Source organism: Ochlerotatus camptorhynchus, unplaced genomic scaffold (genome assembly GCF_037179485.1).
Source record: "Ochlerotatus camptorhynchus isolate MF236.1 unplaced genomic scaffold, CSIRO-AGI_Acam_v1.1 ptg000146l, whole genome shotgun sequence".
Classification (NCBI taxonomy): domain Eukaryota; kingdom Metazoa; phylum Arthropoda; class Insecta; order Diptera; family Culicidae; genus Ochlerotatus; species Ochlerotatus camptorhynchus.
In genome coordinates this window covers 1,748,495-1,772,658 of record NW_027040636.1, presented here as the reverse complement: position 1 = coordinate 1,772,658, position 24,164 = coordinate 1,748,495, and the positions used below count along the sequence as shown (strand labels likewise).

The 24,164-nt window shown below is 35.8% G+C and overlaps 2 protein-coding genes across 6 annotated transcripts in view; one reads left to right on the top strand and one right to left on the bottom strand.

Moving 5' to 3' along the window:
- The window catches only part of Dscam4 (Down syndrome cell adhesion molecule 4), a 360,507-nt gene that overhangs the window by 150,838 nt on the left and 185,505 nt on the right, over nt 1-24,164 (bottom strand). For all 5 annotated transcript variants that reach the window (XM_065221640.1, XM_065221642.1, XM_065221643.1 and 2 more), the window contains exons 4-5: nt 17,599-17,720; nt 8,773-8,831 (exon numbers count right to left, since the gene is read on the bottom strand). In XM_065221640.1, the coding sequence (XP_065077712.1) occupies nt 8,773-8,831; nt 17,599-17,720 (181 nt within the window). The remainder of the gene's footprint in view (nt 1-8,772; nt 8,832-17,598; nt 17,721-24,164) is intronic.
- Etf-QO (electron transfer flavoprotein-ubiquinone oxidoreductase) overlaps nt 1-24,164 on the top strand; it is a 476,511-nt gene that overhangs the window by 375,068 nt on the left and 77,279 nt on the right. The window lies entirely within an intron of this gene.

Below are 24,164 nucleotides of genomic sequence, written 5' to 3'. Positions count from 1 at the left end.
TTGAATTTGGTAAAATATCGACCCAATTTCGAAACCGTGACTACTTTTGAACTCTGTTTCTCTGTACATTTTTCTGTTTTATGTTGTCAGTTTTTCCTAACTGTCAGATGAATCACATTAAACAATTAAAAGAATAAAAATACATCTGCATTTTGAAAGTAAATTTTCAATATTTTCATAAGACTGGATAAACATATCTTTAACTAAATTAGTTGACAGCAATGGTATGAAGCAAAGCTCAAATGCGTTTAACTAGACTTGCTGATTTGTGCTATTCAGACTTTCCATGAGCGGCAGTAAACTAAGACGAACAACTTCGTCGAATCTTCGCAAATCCAATTGTCTTCAGCGCAAAAAGTAACTTTGAGTTCACAAGGACTTACACACTTAATTTAGCTCGGTAAAATCTCCAACAGCCGATAACCCCGGCATTTACTTTTGCTGATATCTCTGCAAAATATCTGTTTGTTAGCTGATATCTCAGCAAAATGTTATTTGTTAGCTGAGTGTCGGCAATTGTTTTACTGAATCTCAGCAAAATAAATTGCAGAACTGCTCGGCTGTTGGAATCTCGGCGAAAATTTTTAAGTGTGTACGGTTCATATATAAATATCTAAATATTCTGAGCACAAGGCATCACTATAAGATTTGCATGCCTATAAAAGTGAGTGATAATTGCAAATCATGCAGTCTATGAGGTAAAATGAAGGAGTATCAAAATAGCTTCAATTTGAAATTGAATTGAGTTCTTGGACATTATCCGATAACCTCTTTAACAAGTGGCTTGTTGGCAAGTTTAGAAAAATAAGTAAGCTAATTTAATACACTTCAAAAAACAAAGTAAACCTGGACATAACACCCGGGAAACTCAAAGAAAAGTTCATTTGAAAAAAACAAAGAAGTCAAAAACTTCACCTAACATGTTTGGTTGTTCTGCCTACTTCAAAGAGCCACCATAGGTTTCCTTCAACCAGTTTCAAGGCTAAGATCCATTTTGTTTAGAAATGACCAAATCCAGAAGTGATCAAAATTAGTCTTGAATTAAAAAATCAGGCGTTGATATTTATATTGTAATCGTCTCTTTGAAATGTTAGTTACCGATATAGCCAACTTTGAAACAACCTTTATTTTAGCGTTGAACCGTTTATCAGACTGGATATTGCGCATTGTGTAGACCCCTGCGGTATAAATATTCCTTAGATTATTTTTTCGCACAGTCCAGTAAAAATCAAATAGAACATCATACTGACATGCTAGCCATGACAGAATTATGGAAATAATAAATTTTGTTTACTGGCCTGAGTAAAAAATAAAATTGGGGTTTCTTTTGTGATTGATTCTACTTTGGTGCGAAATACTCTGTATGAAAAACAATTATTTTCCACTTGCCTGTGGAAGTTTTCTCTTCTCTCTTATGCAGGAGCTTTATTTATTTCACCAATCTTTTGCCGTACGTCATTTGAATATTATCACTAGTTAAATTTTTCGCTATTGAACTGGGAGCATACCAATCGCTGCGACTCAAATGTGACTACGGATGGTACTTGGAATAGACTCAACATGATTAGTTTCATAACTTTTTTCAAATGCTATTTAACCAATAATTACAGCCCTGTCCTGGTAAAATACACTCTACTGAGAAGGCTCTGGATTTTTTTTATCGTTCGTGGTATCACAGAAGACCATTTACGAAAGTAAACTCGACAAAAAGCAGCTCGGCTAAACTGAAGTACCATCTCGTCGGTCGGCAGAAATTTCAGAAGAGGACTTGGCCATCACACTTAGACTGTAGGTAAACAAAGCTGCCAAAGTACAAGCAACCGGAGATACGCCGATGGGGGAAGACGTTTCGCTCTTTCTCATAAGGATCTTCATCTCTTTTGCCTACTGTTCCCCTATCCTCACTAGAACACGAGAAGAGTGACTCTACTGTCTACATTATGATTTTTTATGATTATATTTTGTCATAAATTATGCTTCTTTATGTATCTATTACAGTTTACATATATTTTAAAGTACGCTACCAGTTAAGTGTTTGGTACATTTCTCGTTTTTGCTGTTCAGACCGAAAGAAATATTTACGTGAATGTATGTATAAAAACATAAAAAAATATGTACCGTCAATTTACGACACATGAGTAGCTTTTTGAGTGTTTCGCTGTTCTTCAGAGAATTTCACGAACCGGATGACAATGCATATAAAAAATATATCGTATATAGCACAATGTGTGACTTTCTCCGTCCTTATGTTGCTGCGTACAATTATGTCCTGAGGTCAGTAAATCTCAGCATTTTACGGTTTCACTGAAATGGTATTAGACTATCATGCATATTCTTAGTAGGGTGGTTAAACATGTAGTTTTCTTGCTCCACCAAGCTCAATCGATTTAAAATCAGGTCCTGATAATTGTCTCAAAATTTGAGCTCATTTGGATGCGAACTCATACTGCACTAATCCTTTGAAGTTTATATGTGAATTACTATGGGAAAAGTGATATTTTGTTCGCATCGATCGTGCTAGCTCTTCACCGTATTGATATACGGATAAGTTTAATTTCAATACTAATGCAACATTTTTCCAGCTACAACTTAGCTGAGGACCACGTTTTAATTGCATGTCAGGATGATTAGTTATTAATTGATTACGAAGATATTGTTTATATGGCATACTCGCTATCAACTGCTCAGCAGGCAACATTGTTGAACCTGGTGCGAAGAATAGAGCAAAATATCCACCCTACTATATCATAAGTGCAACAAGCATCAGTGTTAGCGATAGCATTAGCGTTGTTATGATATACTTCGTAGATTGGATACTAGCAATACTCACGACTCTTGAAATTCTCAGTCAGACTACTTTCAGGAATAATGCTGGGGCGTAAACATTGATTCCAATCTAAACAGGAATTCCAGTCGCTATTTCCGGTTACGCCCATCTTTACCATAACTAGGGATGGGGAAGGAGATGTTGATGTAGTACTTACTTAACGAGAGGCCACCGACTAAGCAACACCTTCATAAGTGCTACGGAGTTGGAGGGTTGGGTAGGGTATTCGGTTAGGATTCGCCTCAAGTTGGCGATGCAACCAAAAGTATAATCGCTCGATAGCCGTCTATCAAAAGAAAATATTCATTTTGTTTGAAACTTTAAGAGGATGGTTTTCGCACCTGAAGGCACAAATCTAGGGGTTGGATCGTGGAAAATTAGAACTTTTATTTTTGTTTGCCGGTCTAGTATACACCCTTGGATTTCAATAAAGAAAGAAACATCACATCACACTAACTAGACCGTAATTAAAACAGAGACAGCATATCCCCATTGTCAGACCAGCATGAATTCAATTTTGTTTACATCCTTAGGTGGGAAAACTAATGACAACTTACGGACACTATTACCGTCTTCTCTCGATGTGTTTTATTCCACGAATTGCATTTTTTTTTAAGAGCTACGATTCAGTGGAAAAACAGTCCTATTAAATTTTAACATTTAGTTTGAAATATATTTTCATCATAAATACATCCGTTTATTTCAGGTATTCAATCGCACTTTTGATTTGATCATTTTAAATTATTCAACGTCAGGCAACGTCAGGCTTGTTCAATGATTTGCTGCCGTTGTAGTAAAGTAGAGGAGTCGGAAAGATTTTGCTGAATTTTTTTTTTTTTTTCGGAGAATTGGACAGCAGTTTTGACGTAGAACTACGTCTTTGTCGACTATACTGGGGTGCAAATCAAAAAATATGTGTGGTGAAGGAGTGTTAGGTTTTGAATGCTTGTAACTTTGTCATTTATAGATGAAATTAAAATCCAAATACGCCAAACGATAGAATATTACATTACGAACCTGCTGAAATATATATTTTTCAAATTTTTCTGTAATTAAACTTTTGAAAATGTACAAATGATAATTTTATCACTGTTTTCATAAAATAAGCCTCTTTCCCAAACCCAGTCATCATAAACGAATACCACTTGGTTGCACATCATTCTGCTTGAACCCAGTGCTGAGATTTGTCATTGTCATTGACAGACTTTTGCGCGATATTGACAAAATTGTTTTTCACATAGTCAATGATAGACTTGATCCTCAAAAAAATCTTTGTCAAAATCTCATTAATTTTTTCGTCAATGACAAAGATTCACCTGGTAACAGAAAGGGTAATTTCTTGCATTTTGAGACACATTATTGTTATCCAAGCTGTTCGTAGATGCTTGTTCACTTTAATGGCTCCATGTAATTGTTTTCCTCAAGCCATTTAATTTCATTTTAAATTTAGCTAATAAACAAATCAGCACATGTTCGACACTGACAAAAATGCCACTGACAATTGACATGGTTTGCCTTGACGATGACTGTTAGCTCAAACGAGTGACCAAAGCAGAATTTTGAGTATCACCGTGTATTGTCGAAATTGAGCAGCACTGCTTGAACCTAAGTCAGCGGCTAAAGGTGGATCACGGCGTGTCCACCACAATGAGGAATGAGACTTGAAAAAACGTGCATGTAAAACCCACTCCCCCTCCCCCATTAACATAACCCGAAAAAGACATGGACTTTGACGATCATTTTTTTCCGGGAAATAAATTTTAAGCAAATCACAATTATGTAAACACAATTAATTTTTTACATGCAGAGCCAACATTCTCAAAAAAAAATGCTTAACAGGAGATATACACTCGATGAATTACCAACAACTGACTGTAAAACATATCTGGTACCTCTATATATGCAATTATATTAACATCCAAAGTCCATCCTATTTTACATATTCTGCACAAAAGAAACTTTTTGCTCTACCCCATTCATAAAAACTGCGGGAAATCCTGTCAGGTGCGGTTGCACATCATTCTACTTGAACCTGAAAAGATATAAAAGAGCGCTGCTGTCGTGCTTTTGCTCATTGTCGCCTCGGACGGCGTGGCAGCAAGCAGGACCAAGTCAGTGGCTAAAGGTGGATCACGGCGTGACCACAATGAGGAATGCGACACAATGAGGAAAAGCAATGTATGTAAACCCCCTTCTCCCTTCACAACAACCTCCTTCCCCCTCTTCACAACAACTTCTCCTCCCCCCCTCAAAATAAGACATGGACTTGAGCGATCACTTTTTTTCCGAGAAATAAATTTTAAACAAACCACAATTATTAGTAAAAACATAAGTTTTTCCCTTAATTTCTTCCCGCACCAAAACTTTCAAATTTGAGAAAAAAAAATAAATTGCTTAAATGACATAACTGACTGTAAAACATATCTGGTACCTCTATATATGAAATTATATTAACATCCAAAGTCCATCCTTTTTTCTATATTCTGCACAAAAGTAACGTTCTCCCTCGCCCCCATTCATAATAAAACGGCGGGAGACCCTGTCAGTCGCGGGGCTTATAAAGTATGTTTTGTGCAGAATATGCAAAAAAGGAGGGACTTCGGATGTATTTTTTCTACAAAATATGTAAAAAAGGAGGGACGTCGGATGTTAACCTAAATGCATATATCATGCATCATAGATAGAGATAGATAGATAGGTTCTACCGAGGGGGACGACTCTATCTACGATGCAGGAAATATTGTGTTTTGATGTGGCTAGCTGCGCGTATGCTGAGTAGATAGAAAGAAGATTTATCACGATTTTGAAGATTTCCTGCAAAAAGATGATGCTCGATGCAAGTAGATGCGAGAAATGAAAGAAGATTTTTCGAAGATTTATTCTCTAGTGTGAGATTTTTTGAGCATCTAGAATTGAGATTTAGATGTGTCGCCCCCTCGGGTTCTACGTCATACTGCGGTCGTGTCTAGGACACAACCCTTTAATTTTTTTTTTAATTTCATACCTTTAACTGTTTGAAATAGTGTAGTGATCCAATAAACCCAACTAAGCATATACAGTGTACATATTTTGCAGAAAAAATGCTGATGCTACGTTTACAAAATATTCGTTTGACATTTTCGGGAGCTTGGATTGACAGTGATGATTGAAGCATATTAAAAGAAGAAACAGAAATATTTTTATTTCGATTTGTGGAACTTTAAAAGTAATAGTACTCTCAAGTATTCGAACAATTCAGGATGATGAATCTATCTTTCATATTAGTGTCAAAAGTTTTTGTAAATATTTATCAACGCACATACCCATGCACCGAATAATTTAAACCAAAAGTAAATTCTAGAGTTTTTCATCATTTTCTCCAAATTTGTGGATGAAACCAGAGCAAAAGTTCTGTTAAATATAATAATGTTGATGGAAATGACAATACATAATGATTAACAAGTTTTCCATTTTTAACCATTATTCACCAATTTAAATTTTATTTTCCATATAGCTAGTAAACAGTAGGCTGTGCAACTTTGTTGCCTTCAGAAGTGTTGTTTATTTTTTTATGATAAAAAAGGTAAGGGTTATGTCCAAAGCACGGCCGCATTGTTAACGTAGAACCTCGAGATTATTGTTTATGCTCTATTAACTAATATATAAATAATAAAATAAATGGTTTATAAACTCAACTCCAAAATGAACAATTCATTATTAAAATTGTGGAAATTGGACGGTTATTGAATAAATCCTTACATAAGGATGCATTATTTTTAATTTAGAAAATTAGTTACTTTATTATTCATAGTTAGATTCTATACATGTTCACCCAACTTTCGGAACATACTAATGTTAGTCATGGCAAAACAACTTAAGAAATCAAAGTGCATCCGACATCACAAATATTTGTGATGTTTAACTATGACAGACAAGCGTCTTTCAACTGCAACTTATTTAAGTTAACTAAAATTCATTTGTGCTCGAATAAAAATCTATAAAATAGCAAACGTTGTAATTGAATAAATGGAATGTCATTGTAGAACATGACATATTCTGCACAAAAACAACTTTCTAAGCACCGCCCCTGATAGTTTTTTCCGCTGTTTTTTTTTTTTTTTTTTTTTTTTTTTTTTAATAATGCGAGCATGAAGTATCTTTTGTGCAGAATATGTTAAAAAGAATGGGCTTCGGATGATAATCTAATTGTATATATGGAGGTACCAGACATGTTTTACAGTGTCAGATAAAATAAGTCACAAAAAGAATATCATTAAAATACACGGCATGTTCGTGCGCGAATTTTCTCAAAAATTTGAATGTTTTGGATCTCTGGGAAGTGGTAGTAAAGTGGGTAAAAAAGAACGGAATAAAACGTTTTTTTAGTGTATTGTAGTTAGTTTAACAATAATTTCCATGAAAAAGGTGAACGTGAAAGTCCATGCCTTTTTAGGTTGGTGAAAAATTGTCGGTCAATACCTCTGATTTATCCCAGGAAACACCTGCCTGGTATCATCTGGTCACAGCACCTGCGAGAATGTTCAGGCAGAGAGAGAGGGAGAAAATCCACCTCTTGTTCCTGCTTGCTGCTTGCCACGCCGTTCGAAGCGGAAATGAGCACAGGGACGTTAGCAGCACTGTTTTATGACTTTTCAGGTTCAAACAGAACGATGTGCAACCAAATGATACTCGATTATGGTGCCTGCGTTTGGGGAAAACGTTTATTTAATGAAAACAGTGATAAAATTATCATTTGTACATTTTCATTGGTTGTTTCATGGAAAATTTGAAAAATATTTATTTCAGCAGATATGTAAATTGATGTCCTATTGATTGGCGTATTTTGATTTTAATTTCATCTATAAATGACGCAGTTACAAACGTTCAAAACCTAACACTATTTCCCTATACTTTTTTTTATTTCATCCCAGTATAGTCCACAAAGACGTAGTTCTAAGTCAAAAATTGACTTAGGTACCATCTATGCGGATAAGTTTCGGACTTTCTGCTTCTTCTGTAAGCAAGTGGTTTTTGTTATGATAAGAAACTTCTACGAAGACACCCATGCTTCGAAAATGTTTTGTTCAAAAGTTATAAACATTGTTCAGCACAAAAAGCTCCTTGTTTTATGTATTAGTTTAGGAAAATATATTTTCGTTGATATTTAAAAATATTAAATGATATTTTCAAATATATCTCAGTTGTCTTGCCCCTTGCTTTCGACTCTTGCTGGCAGAAATAATAAATATTTTTGGTTGACAATAATGGACACAGTGACAACGTAATTACCTACACCCAGAGGGGGTAGTTCACAAATCGTACGCAATATACTCCATTTCATTGCGAAAAACGGATCATATAGGTAATACGACACATTTTGTGTGTGCGAAGTTTCAATTCAGACCACGATTAAGTGTATTTTAATTATTCCCAAAATTGTTTTCTATAATAATTAATTATCAAGATCTTTGTATGTTGAACCCATGTGCATACAAATCCTTAGCGTTGCAAAGGCTTCACGAGTGCTCTGCTCCGAACCGATTATATGTTGCAATGTATTTCAATTAGTATGGAGACCGACAGTTGGGACGAGAAAAACTTTCTTCCCAGACTAACTCCTAGGTTACCATTTACTGAACAATAGGTAGTTATGACTTTTCGATTCTAATTAAAATGGGAAATATGTAAAGGGAGCCATGCATGTGCTCTACCATGCTGTCCCGAGCAGTGTAGTAAATTTATCATAATTATAAGTTGTGTTTCTCATCCATTTCGCTCGCTGCCGGGTATAATTATTTTAAACGACAACCCCTGTAATTTTGCAGATTTACCATTGTAGCTACCTATATCAGGGACAACCTGCTGCTGATGGTGTACACCAGAGTTACAATCCCTTTGAGAAAAGTGAGAAGAAAACTTAAATCTCCACTCGCCCACCGCAGGCATTCGTTTTGTTGCAGACTTACCTCCTTTTACGTGCACTTCGCGACTTAAAATAGTACCGACTAAGTTTTTTAATTTACATCTGAAATAGAGACAGAGAGAGGGAGAGAGTGAACAAAAATTAAAAGTTATACCATTGAGGGATTCCTGTACAAAGTGAAATATTTTATCAATTTTAACTAACTTCAAGCTTCCCAGTGAAGTTTTCTAATTAATAAAATTAATTATTTTCTACCCCTGATGGAAAAGGTGTGATGAATATTGTCTGTCATTTATTTGAGTGCGAACAATTTGTTTGACCAGTTGAATTAAATTTTCCGTTGTTTAAAAAGAACCTAGCTGATAGTGACCAGATCCTACGATGAAACGCGATGATTAATGATACTTATGAAGCATATTGGACCATGTTTTGAGTTTCTTGAAATGATCATGTAAAAGATATTTGATTCAGCATGTTTAATTTATTTTTATTTTTTATCTATTTATATGTTTGGGGCATCAGTTAGCCTAATCAGTAAAGGCATGGTACATTTTGGGGTGGAAATTTTCTCGACATCCCTGGACATACAACATAGAAAATCATCGCGCTTGTCACACAATATACAAATTTATTCATTGCTTGGCATAGAAAGCACTACATTAAAAATTGTGAAAGTGCATCTAGAAGAAGTTGAGAGCCAGCAAAACGCTCGCTTCAGAAGCGAAAATAGCATAGAAAAAGAAGAAGGTATAATTTTTTTGGGCTATGCATTTTCAATACAAAATTGTATCTTTAAACCTAATGAAACTTGTTCAATAGTGAACGGATTTCTGCAAATTTTGAAATCTTTTAAGATCAAATTGATATTGAAGTTTGCTGTTTGTAAATATTTTAATGAAAACTCGTTTTGATTTCAACTATCGTGACATACGTCTGATCGCATAAAAGGCTTTCATTATGCAGTCAAGAGTTTATAAAATCAAATCTACATACTACATATCTATCTACAAATCCACATATCTTAATTTCAAGTTCTTTTGTTAATCCCAACAAACAATTTTGGCTGCTGACCAGCTTATACAAGCAAAAAAAGCTGTATAAGCTAAATTTTGCCTCCAGAGGCTAATTTTTCAGATCAGATGAAGTCTGCATCTGTTCAGACCCCAAGATCGGGACATGTTTATGGCATAAAGTTTTATTCGAAGAAGATCTTCTAACGAAACATTCAGTATAAAAATGAGAAACTAGGGTTAATGTCCCTAATGTTGGCCCAAGTGTCTCTTATATTGGGCCCATACATAAATTTCGATGGAATTTTTTTGACAATGTTTCCCTAGCCCGAAAATATCCATTTGTATTAACCAGATGACGAATTGTTAAAAAAAAATCGATGGCCCCATATTAAGATCAATAGGCCAACATTAGAACCTTTTCTTTATAAATAAGAGAACTACACTCTTAAATTTTATCGCCGAGATTCTAACAGGCGAGTAGTTCTGCAATTTATTTTGCTGAGATTCAGTAAAACAATTGCCGAGACTCAGCAAACAAATATGATTTTGCTGAGATATCAGCAAACAAATAGATATTTTGCAGAGATATCAGCAAAAGTAAATGCCGAGGTAATCGGCTGTTGGAGATTTTACAGAGCTAGATTAAGTGTGTACACAGTTAGTTTTTTCTACCGAGCTCGGCTGTGCAAATCTCGGCAACAAAAGTTTTACTGAGATCTCAGCAAACATTTCATTTGTTTGCTGAGATTCAGCTAAGCATTATCCGAGACTCAGCAATCAAATGTCACTTTTGCTGAGATATCAGTGAAACTTTTTTTGCCGAGATTTGCACAGCCGAGCTCGGTAGAAAAAAACTAAGTGTGTACAGCAATGAATATGAAAAAAAATATAGTGACAGTCACGGTTAATAATAAGTAGTAGAGAAGTAACTTATTATATGTTTGGTGTAGAACGCCTTAAACCAGGAGTTTGAGCTTATGATGTAAGAAAATGTATATGGCAAGAAATTGGATGATATATCCTAACCTTATCACTGTCAGAAAAGAAAAAAAAAACTGTTACATATTAACCTTGAGTAAGCCATGAATATTAGATTTCCGTTACACGTACCGTAACCAGGATCAATTTGGTCAGTGGTGTGTGATCACTGATATATCTCAATAGCTTTCAGCAAGTTCAATTTTTGTTTTTGTTGGGAGTAAGAATGGATCTTATTTCAACATTATACGACATAAATAGTAAGAGATATAAAAATTTATGGGCAACCTTAGTAATCAATATGACCTCATTTTACGGTTCTAATTGTTTCTGTCTAGAAATATGAATACAGGTATACCTCGATACCTGTCACTATTAATTAAATAATATCATCATCGATTTCTCGCAAACGAGAAGTTAATCAAGAATAGTTAAAACACCATTGAATAGATGAGACAATTCTCCATCTATTGGAACCATCTATTGGTTGATATGTATGATTTAATTGTTATTTGCAAGATATCGATTATGGAAGATTACTTCAGTGAAAGGGAAGAATCGGGCAAAACGGGAAATTATCTGTAGTCTGCCCCAGTCACATATTTTTAAAATAAGATACAGGAATGGAAAATCATTTACATTCATTTCGTGCATTCATTTACATTCATTTGCCTCTAACTTTTTTCATCAAAAGAATTCCGTAAAATAGCGCTTGAAGATTTTGTAGGCTTTGATATTAGCTACATCTTTTGTCAACAACTCAAACCAGTATCTCTTATGCATGATGAATCAGAACGATAAGAACCCACCCTTGTTTTTCAGTGAATGTAAATTGCATTTACTGAAAAACAATGGTATGTTCTGCCAGTTCTTGTTCGTCATGTATAAGAGATTCAGATTTTAATAATTAACAAAAGTTGTAGTTAATATTAAAAGCTACAAAAGCTTCATACATCATCTTACGGTATACTGTTGATGAAAAAAGTTAGAGGCAAATGAATGTAAATGAATGCACGAAATGAATGTAAATGATATTCCATCCCTGATAAGATGGTAAACGATGTGTCAATGTTACATGCGTAAATATGAATAACCGTACTACTACTTGATTTATCCAATTGAAGGCGAGAATCGGCAAAACGAGTAATTTGCTGATGTCTAGTCAAAATGAGACCATCATTTTTTAAATTCCTCAGTCATTTTTACAGAAGAATAGTGTCCAAACGGTATTGACAGGCTTCAATTCATATAGAAATATAGCATTTCATGTTGTCTTCAGTAAATGGGCAAAATTGGGCCAAACGGGAGTTTTACTGAAATTTTTGGAAGATGAGAACATCACCAGTAGATTCCTCAGTCATGTTTACAGTACACGAGGGTTTAGTATGACAGGCGCCAACGCGTATGACCATGTGATACTACTTATTAACTTCATAAATAGGGAAACGTCGCGCAAAATTGATTACATACCTCAGCTTACCCTTTGATGTCATCTAAAATTAAATGTTCAGATCCCTGAGATGTTTTTCTTCAGGATCGACCATCATTGGACATGTTTTCAAATCACTGACTACTGTCTTTTAAAAATACCTAAAATAAGTAATAGGGGCAACATTGATCAAACCGAAAATTCTGCATAGACTGGTGATGTATGAAACCATTTTCAATTAATACTCCAGATGTTTTTTTCTTCTCACAAGTGTGCCAATATTTCAGAACGTATCGCCACCACAATGAGGTATTTTTTGAGTCATTTATATAAAATTTAAAGAAATCTTGGTTAAATGATTCAAAACCCCCAACTTTCCTTATTCTGTACAGGATGAAACTATTTACATTCGACTTTTGAGACTTAAGAACGATTATATTTACCCCGTCTTACGGTACGCATGGAAAGGAAGTAATTTTTAGCAGAAATATTCTATTTTTTGTAAACAATCCGTTCGGAAAAAGAGCGGAAAGCGCGGGTTGTGCTTATCCGACTCCATCAACATGCTTAGGCATGATTCGATTGCAAAGGACATTGTCTCTATCGTGGTTGATCTAGCAAATTCAAGACGATTTGGCGAACTTAGAACATCTATAATCCATGAAAATCAATCGTAAGCGATGTGCATATTAGTGTTGGGAAAATATCAAAAGATCAAATCTCACCAATGAGCATAATCTCATTTGACAAAAATCAACAAGCAACTGTGATGCGGTAGCTCTGCAATAATGCTAACAAATATCACCAGCTACAATTATCACCAAACTGTTTGAGTTTCAAGATTTTTGTTGTTCACCCGAACACGAACCGAAATTTCAGTTCAGTCAGTGCTGGCAGCAGTAGCCTTGTGTCTGCCATCTGTGAATGGTAAAGAGATAGCAAACTTATCTTTCTAAGAAAACGATGTGCAACGGAATCATTTTTGTGATGAGTCAACTTGTAGCATATTGTGAATAGTCTAGCAATATCAAAGGAGCGTGTAAAATCAATATCATGCGTGATATTGGGAGCCTTTGAGAGTGAAAAAAAAATCCTGGTTAGACTATTTTACATCTAAGAACATTTCTCAGTTGGACTAGTGGTTCGAATGTGTTCGAGTGAGCTATACTAGGCATTTACCATTAAGGCATAAATAGAGAAAAAACCGAACTTTTGACAAATGTTCTGTCTGATGATACAACACGACAAACATATAAAAAAGGCTTGTTAAAAAGCATTTTTTTTTTCTTAAATATTGGCTGAATTTATAAAGTTGTGTACTATGAGCATGTTTATTTGAATTGACGTCATAAATATTTATAGGTAGTGAATTCATACTTTACTTTACTATACTTCACTCTACATTTTTTAAAATTTCAAACACATCAAAGTATTAGTTTTAAAGACTCCAATTAACTTCCATATGACCTACATTTTTTTTATAATCAGTTGTTTCAATAATTTTGTTGTAAGCTTTGGTTTCTAGATTGAAGAGACTATAAGCATTTCGCAGGTTCGTCTCTGAATTTGGTTGGAAGGTTTTTTAAATTAATTAAAAAGAAAATTGTAAATCTTTGCTCAGTGTATATTTTTAACTTGTTTTTAAATTAATTCTCTAAAATTCGTCCTCTGACTTTGGTACAATAAAAAAAATTTATAACCGTTTTTTGCCAAACCAAGTAATATTAGTAATTACGCTTGAGTCAACCAGGTCTAAATATCTGTGGTAGATGAATGCTTCTACCCATCTAAATCATAGACAAATATTCATCCAAATCAGAAAGATTTACTTCTGGTCATTAACTTACTTTGCAAGTTACTGTTCTGCCAATTATTTTTGATTTAAATATGCGGTAAAGACAGAACAATAAATTTTTGAATTTAAAGAATGAAAATATCAGAAAAATACTTTATGGTAATTTTAAAATAAGTTTAAAATAAGCTGCGAAATCTGAATCCGCATCATGATCTAATGCCGTGCGTAAGGTTTTGGAAAGTGCTCAAAAAAGTTTTTATTTCTACCTGTAGCATCCAAATAGCTAACGCTTATGTGGGTGAGGATATTTTCCGAAGTTCCACACCGTGTCATTCAAATACACACTTAGAAATGATTACCAACTTCGGTAATTTTTACCAAACTTTCAACAGCTGAACTGTTCGGTAAAAATCAGGCATTTTAATACATTAGTTTTAAAACTTCAAAACAAGGAAAACTTCACGGCAATTGCAAGACTCAATTATTCAAACAAGGCTGACAGGATTTTGAATTTTTAAATGAGGGTCAAAGCTGTATAAAGTTCGGTAAAAAAATACCGGAGTCGCTAATAATTTCTAATTGTGTAGGAGCTGTGAACCCAAATAATTTGGGCTCATTTTTCTATGCAGTACTTCCACCTTCGTTCGAGCGCAGCGCTACTGTATCTGTCATTTGGATTCTGCCAGAGTTACCAGTCTTCTTGATTTGAAGTCTTCGCTAAATATCAACTTTAGCTTAACATTAATTATTCCCGGAAACCGTAGATCAGCAAATTATTTCATTTACAAGTAATGACAGCATGACACAAAATACCACAAAGCACACGCCGTGTTTGAAGTGGTGGATTAATAAACTTTCATACCTACAGCAGTTTTTTTTCCTCCAAAAGTTAGGTTGGGTTCGTACATTCCTAAATTGGTTGGTTTAAACATATTATGCCGGGGAAAATTTTTGATCCATAGCAAGGTTTTGGCTCTTCTGACCCGCAGCCTATTATTTGAATGAACGAGGGACGGCTCCGGCGTAGTGGAAAACATCCGGTCACGCCAAAGACACGAGATCCAACCTTATCCCTGGTAAAGCCACGAATAACTCACGAGTGTTAAAGCGACTATAATAAAAGAAAATAGGAAACCGATTTAGGAATGTGAGGACCCAAACTATTTTTTTAAAAAAGAATATATATTTTTTCAACACTTGCAACTGAAAAGAACAATAAATAATTCAACAAGATTATTAAATCGGTTCATTATAGAAAATATGTGAAGAATGCATCAATTCGTTTAATTTGTAGTGCATTACTAGAAAATCGTCCCTCGGTAAGAAATTTTTGGGAAAAATAATAAAAATTCTTCACAGAGTAGTCGGAAGACACTATCAGCGAAAGAATAAAAAAAAAACTTCCAGGCATGTCTGAAGTATCTTTCAGATAAATTCGGAGCAAACTTCCGAACGCAGTAATGCTGTGTTTTTACTGTTTGGATGTTAGTTAGCCTGACTTGAAACATGCTGACGATTAGTCATTTTTAGTAGAACACATTTACGGTGGGACACGATCGAAGCCGATCGTTCTCATGCTTGCGTGAAATTCCAAAATGCTGAATAATGATTAAAGCACACACTGGAATAAAGATGCTTATTGCTGCTGAGTTGATTTTCCCTGGGTTGATCATCTCCTTTACCACTTACCCTCCCCAACAGGGGAGTTTGGTAAAGGAGATGATCAACCCGATTCGTGCCTTTCTCAAAATTGACCTTTGCTCGCTGTCGACACATAAGAGATGCACTACCCTTCGACTAAAAATCTCTTAAATAAAGATTTAAAAACAGCTATCTACACACTATATACAATTTTCACACTGCCGTACTATAACGGAACTATCAACTCTTTACTTTCATCCCCTCATCTATCGTATAAAATTACCATTTTAAGACTGCTATTTGATGTTAAGCATCTACAACCATACATTGTTGGTTAACCTCACATGCGAATGTTTGCAAAATATTACTGTATCAGTTGAAAATGATCTAAGCAGCGCTAAAAAAATGAACCATGATGTAAAAAATAGCTTTCAATATTTCAGCGTTTATATAAAGAGAATGCGTTTGTATGTATGAGAAATGGATGTGTAGAAATCAGTGGTGGCACGAGTCCTGGAGTTTAACATTTTTTCCTAAACATTTGATACTTTTTGCGATAACCATTGTGACGACACACAAAAACAAACTGGCAAGCGGCAAAAATGTCATGACATTTCTAAACTGTTTTCTGCCAGCGGCAGAACATTTTCGCACAAAGAAGCAGACAAGACCGGCGGCGCGCGCGACATAAATTTATGTCTTGTAGAATTTTGCTGATTTCTGGCTAATTACTGCATTTATTGCATGGAATTAAAAGATAAGAATGAAGACTGACCACTCATAAGCATTGATGTTAAAATTATGCGTGAATAAGGGAGTTGGTAATTTACTGTCACACGCAAGCCTGCAGCTAAAATTTCATTACAATAGACTGTTTGGAAAAATCAGGCTGCGAGATTTTATTTATTCTCTATCTCCGCTGTTCGCTTGGAATGTAGTTATAAACGGCCACCCGTGTGCTGGCTGTTTTGTTTCGCTCTGGACGATGGTTTTTCAAAAAATGTACTGTTGCCACCTCTGGTAGAAATAATGAACAAATTTCACTGTTTCTCCAAAAATGTATGGCTAGCGTCACTTTGTATGTATGCCTCAAAAACCAAATTTCGTACAAGTGTGGAGTGTTTCTGGGTGTCATTTAGTATGCAGATTTCGACTATGATAAAAAGTGAAAATTGAACATGATGGCGCTTACGTCACTTTGTCATCTAACGGCAGAATTGTCAAAGAAGAAAAAATAATTTGACAAACTTCTCTGCAAACATCTACTACACTTGGACATCAATTCACGTCGATTCACATTCTTTTTCCTATTTAAATCTCTGGCTCAGTGGCTCAGGCTAAAGTGTGTTGATTGATACATTTGTTGACTATGCTGAAACATTCAACTACATTGAAGACAGCCTGATTAAGACTGATCTATTAACCACCTATTTCTAATCTGGCTGCCTGTTGTTTTGTTTTGCCGCAGCTAATGAAATAATTTATCTTGGGAATTTTAATTAAAATCTTGAAGATTCAACCAAAAAAGACAACAAATCACACCAAAGGCAGACTAAACAAAAAGGATGGTGATGAAACTACACTCTTCTTCTTTGCCGCGCTCTTGCTCAGGGGGTGGGTAAAGAAAAATGCCCAGAGGATTACAAAACTGCCGGAATACTTTAGAACAGTGAGTGGATGGCTAGATTCTACGGCAACCGATTCTCTGTTTGGAGCGAACAGTCTGACACTGACTTGAAAAGGCGGATAACGCTAATGATGCCGAGCCATGCATCGAAGGGCGAATAGATATTTTATGCTCGGTCGGTATTGAAGGAAGGAGAAGATATCTGTGGGTAAAGCAAGTTTTTTTTTATCATTTTCTACAGAACCCCATTATCATTTGGATCCTTTTGTAATTCTGAACAAAACGTATTCTTTGTTGGGGCAGAGTTAGTAGAAAAAGAATGGAATAGAAATACGGCACCGTCAAAGGATTCCAGTTCTTTTCCAACTGGGAAGGATACAACTTACCTATACACTGTGGAGTGAATCTCGTGACGAAATTTGTCCGCCGAGAAGGGGTAAAAAATCAGACTTCCGTTCGGTGACGAGTACACCAGCTCGTGGTTAGTTGTCGCTACCGACCATTCCACCTGAAATGAGAAACAAAAATAATGCATTAATATACGAATTCAAGCAACCAAAGATCGATACGTTCCAATATACAAAACTTGTCAGCAGAAGTTATCTGAAAGTTTTATGCATTGGTGATTGCGTAAAACAGCTTGTTTTTTTCAACCAGTTTCCAAATTTATTTTATAGATTCGCGCCGAACCCACCATTCCGGTACTACAAATGAGTGCTATATAAATGTAGTTGTACTGCAAATAAGTAGACTAAAAATTATATATGTTAGTAGTAGTAGCAAATTAGGTTAAGAGTTAACTGAATTATTAGTGATAAATTATTCCAAATCGAGCTATCAAAAAAACCACACCTAAAGTGTATTTCAAGTTAATACTTAATAAATCCAAATCCAAGGTTGCAAAGTGTTTCCTTTAAAAAAAAGAAGTGACTCCTAGTGGCGGTTAGTCGCAAATCTAAAAGTTCGGTGCAAGAATCAACTGGAGTGTTAGCCGATGCTCACACCCTCACTCAGCATAGTTACAGTGCATATTTGATTTTCCCGCCGGTTAAATTTTTAACGGAAATCATGAACCTGCACAACACAGCTTTATCCATCGTTAAAGTGCCATGACCGTGAGGCTGATATGGGAGAAGGAAGTCTGACTACTGGCTAATTTGATGGACTCATTTGCCTTTTATTGGCACAAACGTTTTGGATACAAACTGGAGTACGCCAATTAAGGCTCCACCGGAACCAAAAAAGCTGAACGTGAATAAAATTAAAAAACCATGACTGTCATTCTAACCATATCTAGTCTATTCTTGCCCACTCATTCTAAAGAAACTGACTAGAGAAAATTAATGAAAGTTTGAATATTTTGATTTCATTATATTCCATATTCTTTACCATAAGTATTCATCGATTATTAATTCGTCAAGCATATTCGCAATAAATTATGAGGAACTGACCAATTTCTTTTTTTTTTCTCGATTTGTTTTACATCGATCTTGTTTTCCGTGCTGAGTACCAATGCTCCCACACCTGGACCCTACCTATCGACACATCAACTCATGAACTGGGGACCAAAGGATTTACTTCCCTTCCGAAGGCGAAGGCATGATCAAAGATGTTATGCCTCAGAACATCCCGGCAGCGCCGACTGGGATTGAACCCAGGCCTGCAGGAGTGAGAGGCAATCACGCTTACCACTACACCACCGGCGCCGCTACCTGGTCTACGATTCAAAGTTGGATTTTGTGATGATAAGTATCACATAAAAGGTAAAATAGGTAACATCATCTTCATCGAAATGTAAGTATTATTGACAATAATCATAACATAGCGTATCGATAAGTGTCAGTCATTATAGATTACAATTTCATAACATAAACATTTAAATACATACATAAAAGGGAAGGGAGGGTCCAGCAGGGCACGTTATTGAATAGATTTGGACGGGAGGAGTGGGAATCAGCATTGCCAGATTGTTTTAAAGCTTATCGGTATCAAAGGTATTAAAAAATCGGTATTTATCGGTATTTACTATTAAATTAATTTTATATTTTTGCCGTTTTTGAAAGTGAAAATTTTTACGGTGGTGACGACTAGGACTTGAGGAGAATTCTTTTATTTAATGAATTTCTCAGTATTAAAACACTCAATATATTTTTTTTAATTTAATTTTTTAAATCATCGTTGTCCTCAAGTGGTGATCAAAATTGTGACCAAGTAGTGTTTTTTTTTTTTTAATTAAATATCATTAAATGAAACCAAAATATGAAAAATCATCCACAACAACGACTTAATTATTGACAATAACGTCAATCAATATTTTCTCTTGAAAAAAACCACAACCTATGGCCGAAATGTCGGGCAGATTACATCGTAGTCGTTGCAGTGTTTTAAGACTGAGAAAGCCGTTAATCAAAGCAAAATTTTTCCTTTTGTACTATGATCGGAAAATTCCGGAAGAAAACTCCGGGAAATGTTTGAATTAGCATCTGAATGGAGCTGAAAAACACATCCAGTAAAGTTCGAAAGAAGCTCTCCTGGATGAAGTTCGAGAAAACTGGAAAAACTTCCGGGAAACTTCCGAGACACGAATTGAGAAACTTGTAGCGAAAATTTAAATAAACTATCGGAAAAAAAAATTGGATGTCACATCCAACGGAAGCCAGAAAAGTTTTGAAAACCAGAAGTTAATTTCCAGAAGTAACTATTACAAGGGAAAGCCAGAAGAAGCTCGGAAAAACCTTCCAATAGAAGTCGAACAAAAAAACCTTCGGCTTATGGTCAAACTTCCAGAAAAAGACGAATGAAATTTCTGGGAGAATTAATTGAACTTCCTTGAGAAGACGAAATAAATTTTCTGAAGACGCTTGCAGAAACTTCCTAAGGTAGATTGGAAGAAACATCTGAAGATAGTCGGAAGCCAGAGCGCTTACGGAACAGTCGAAAGAAACAAGTACATAATTCCGGAAGAAAGAGATTCCTGGAGGATGTTCTAATGATCTAGAAAATTTTCCTGATATTCAAAAAACATCCCTAAAGACTCCGAAATTTCCCTGAAGTTTTCGGAACAATCCTGAAATGCACTTAGGAATATTCTATAATTCCTTGAAGTTCCCTAAAAGTTCTTGTAATTTTCCTGAAATAAGGGGCTGTTTTGGAGTTCTCTGGTCACCCTCGAAGCGCTCGGAACTTCTCTGATTACAATAAGACTACCAGAATATCTCTAATAATCTTAGAAGGTCTTAGAGTCTAGACTTTCTTGACGATTATGAAATATCTTAAGTGCTCTCACAATTTTCTTGAATTTATTGTAACATCAACATTCTCGATTTTTTTTAATTTGAAAAAAAATATCGACACTGCTATTAAAAAGCAAAGAACTTCCCATAAAATGTTCTCACAATGATCTAATGTTCATGTAACTTCCCTTACGTTTCCTAAATTTGCATGGACATTGCTGAAGTTTTCGGAAATTGCCTGAGTTTCTTGGAGCTCCTTTATAATTTCAGCATTTTCATTGAAATTAATTGATCTGTCCTGATGTTCTCTGAGCTTTACTAAAGTTCCTGAAAACCATTAAATTTCCCTGAAGTTCTTTGGACTCGTGAAGTTTCCAAAATATTTATGATGTTTCCTTAAGTTCACTGGAGTTCACTGGACTTTTCTGAAATCTCCGGGTTTTCGAATTTTAGCAGAAGTTAATGAAACTGTCTTTAATTTATCGAAACTTACGCAAAAGTCTGGACTTATCTGAAGTTTCAGAACTTCTTAAATGTGCCTGCAGCTAGTGTGGATCAGCAATAAAAATCTGATTTCATCCTTGAAGCTCCGGGAATGTTAAAAAAACTGGCGGGAGAAGATGAAGAAACTTCTAAGGTAAGGTGGAAGAAAATTCCAGGGAAAGTTGGATGAAACTTGAGGAAGTTTAAAAATGAATAAAAACTTCCGGAAGTTAAATAATGCTTGAAATATATACATCTCGATTCCCTAGGAATTACCGGAAAGAGCCATCGACTACATATTTCTCGATTGATGGGTAGCCAAAAACGGTGAGGAAATGCAAACATTAGTCGAAAGAGTATCAAGCATAAGGCATCTTTAGAGATGATTGTTTAGAATTTTGAAAGCTCAAAAAACATGAGGTATTCAAAAAGATAAAGTCTCTCATAAAAACTTTCTCCGAAATTCGAGTGCGGGCAGGTAATAATAAATTTGATTATTTAAAAATAAAAATCGGTATAAATCGGTATAAAATCTCAAAAATCGGTATTCTGAGGAACCTTATCTGTATATCGGTATCTAGTTTGGAAATCGGTATAAATACCGATAAATCGGTATATCTGGCAACGCTGGTGGGAATGCCAACTCCCTGTTGATAACATTTCGTGGATAAAGGGCGGGCTCTTCTCCTCACTCATTGGGGCATATTCCTGTTTGTGGTCTCGTATTTTTGACCAATTGTGCGATCATGTTGTTGGAAGGAGATTCTTTATGGTACCGTATATGCGATTTTGCCTATCGATCCATCCAATTCGTGTTTGGCCATTCATATAGCGAGATGTTGAGGACAATCAAATCAGAGGTTATTAGCTTGATCAAAACAAGTAGAGAAGAGAGCCCACTGCTAACGGACTTAGTTTCCGTGCTACAATGAGTGGTAACCCATCATCATCATCATCATCATCATCATCATCATCATCATCATCATCATCATCATCATCATCATCATCATCATCAAGCATGAAACATTTCTTGACTGAATTTCAGTAGGTCTTGTGTAGCAAATAATAGAATTAATTAAACTACAAAGTCCAGGATTGATTTTTATGATTTACAGAATCAAACAGTAAACAAGTATTATGAGTCTTTGAATTTTTGCACTTCTGGTTTTGACATTGGTGAATTTCAGACCAGACACACATCAAATCATAAACTAGGATTTAATGCTTTAAAGATTCTGGAACTAGAATTTGTTTTAGTGATCGAAAAAGAGATTTTTTTTCCTGTGTCCAAATTGTAGAAAAAAACTATGTATATTAAGCAATTAGTTTATAATTAAGTCACTTTAACACTCTCGATTCATCGTGAATCATTCGAGGATTGTATTTTAAATTGTGACCTGGCCGTGAGAGGTATGGATATTTCCCACTAAACTGAGGCCATCCTTACACACACAAATAAAGCTATGTCCATTTAGAATCCGGAATAATAAAATCATCTGTATCTTGGTAACGGATTGACATACAAATAAGGTTAATACATCAAAACAAAGGTAATTCACTGTACTTTCTCTTCGTTTCTAATGAAAATTCGCACTTTCTTCTTTATTCCTCCCATCAAACGCTGCACACCTCCGAAGTCAACTTCCTTGGCACATTTGTTCCACATTTTGGTCATCTGAATCGCGTCCTGAACCGTTTTTCCACTTTTCTTAAGCTTCCGCTTCATTATTGCCCACAATTTCTCGATGGGCCGAACTTGCGGGCAATTGGGTGGATTTATGTATTTATCGATGAAATCTACGTTATTATCGCGGTACCACTGGATGACTTCCCGGCTGTAGTGGCAACTCGCCAAATCTGGCCAAAACTTCACGGGACCTTTATGGGCTTTAATGAAAGGAAGTACGTAGTTTTTGAGGCATTCTTCCTTGTACAGCTTCGAGTCCATCGTCTTATTCGTCACGAACACTTTGGTCTTTGCTCCGCAGCTGCATATCCCTTGCCAACAAATAATCAGTTTTTTTTTGGCAAATGTGTCCATAAAAGCAAACTTAAACTTCGCAGGAACATCTCCTCGTGCCGTCGCCATGTAGAATTTTTGGCCAGGAAGCTGTCCGAAATCCATTTTGACGTAGGTTTCATCGTCGATGAGCAGGCATCCTTGGTACTTCGTCAAAACTTGCTGGTAAAATTTCCGAGATCGATTTTTGGTGACGAAACTTTGCTTCAACGTTCTGTTTGGTTGCTTGCTGGCTCGATAAGAACGATATCCTGCTCGCAAACGAATTCTTCGAACGGTACTGCGAGCAGCAGCGTATGTTGTGCGATTTCATTATCTGATAGTCCAGGGTTTGCTCTGACGGTTCTTAACACCTTCTGGTTCAGCTTGCTGTCATATGTTCCACTACGACGCTTACCTTGAGGAACTCGATCCACGCTCTTTCGCTCCCTGAAACGTTTGAGCACATCATACACGGCTGATTTGGCGATTTTCAACGTTTTTGCGATTTCTATTGCGGACCACGTTGGATTATCAACGTGGGTGTGCAGAATTTTTTCTCTCCTCTCGGCTTCCATCTAGATAATTTTTGACTCACTGCACGAAACACCGTGAAATTTATACCACAGAAAGTGGGCGCCTAGGTAAACAAACCGCTGTAAAATAATTCTTGCAGCGGTCACTTTCCGTGATTCCGGATTCTAACTGGACAGAACTTTATACCTTGGACCCCCAGTAATCGGACCGTTTTTAATCTGAACACTTATAAATTTGAACCCTGCTAACTTGCACGCCTAAAAATGGCTCAAACATCATTAAGCTGAAATGGAGTAAAGTGATATGAAACATTATGAAACGGAACGTTGCATCAAAAAAAAAAAAAAATAGCAATTGATTGCACACTTAGAAATAACTAATTTTACACGTGACGGAATCCATCTTTGACATTGAAGATGAGACTTAAACAAACATGTCATGTAATTTTAAGAGCTCCGACACTGAAAAGTTTGTTGCTCGTCGAAAATAACGTTTTTTTTTTCCTTTGGTTTGTTTTTTCCTTCGATCTTGTTTTCCGTGCTGAGCACCAATGCTACCGACGTGCCAGGAAGGCAGCTCCCACACCTGGACCCTACCTATCGACGCATCAACTCATGAACCGGGGACCAACGGCTTTACTTCCCATCCAAAGGAAGGCGTGATCAGAGATGTTATACCTCAGAACATCCCGGCGGCGCCG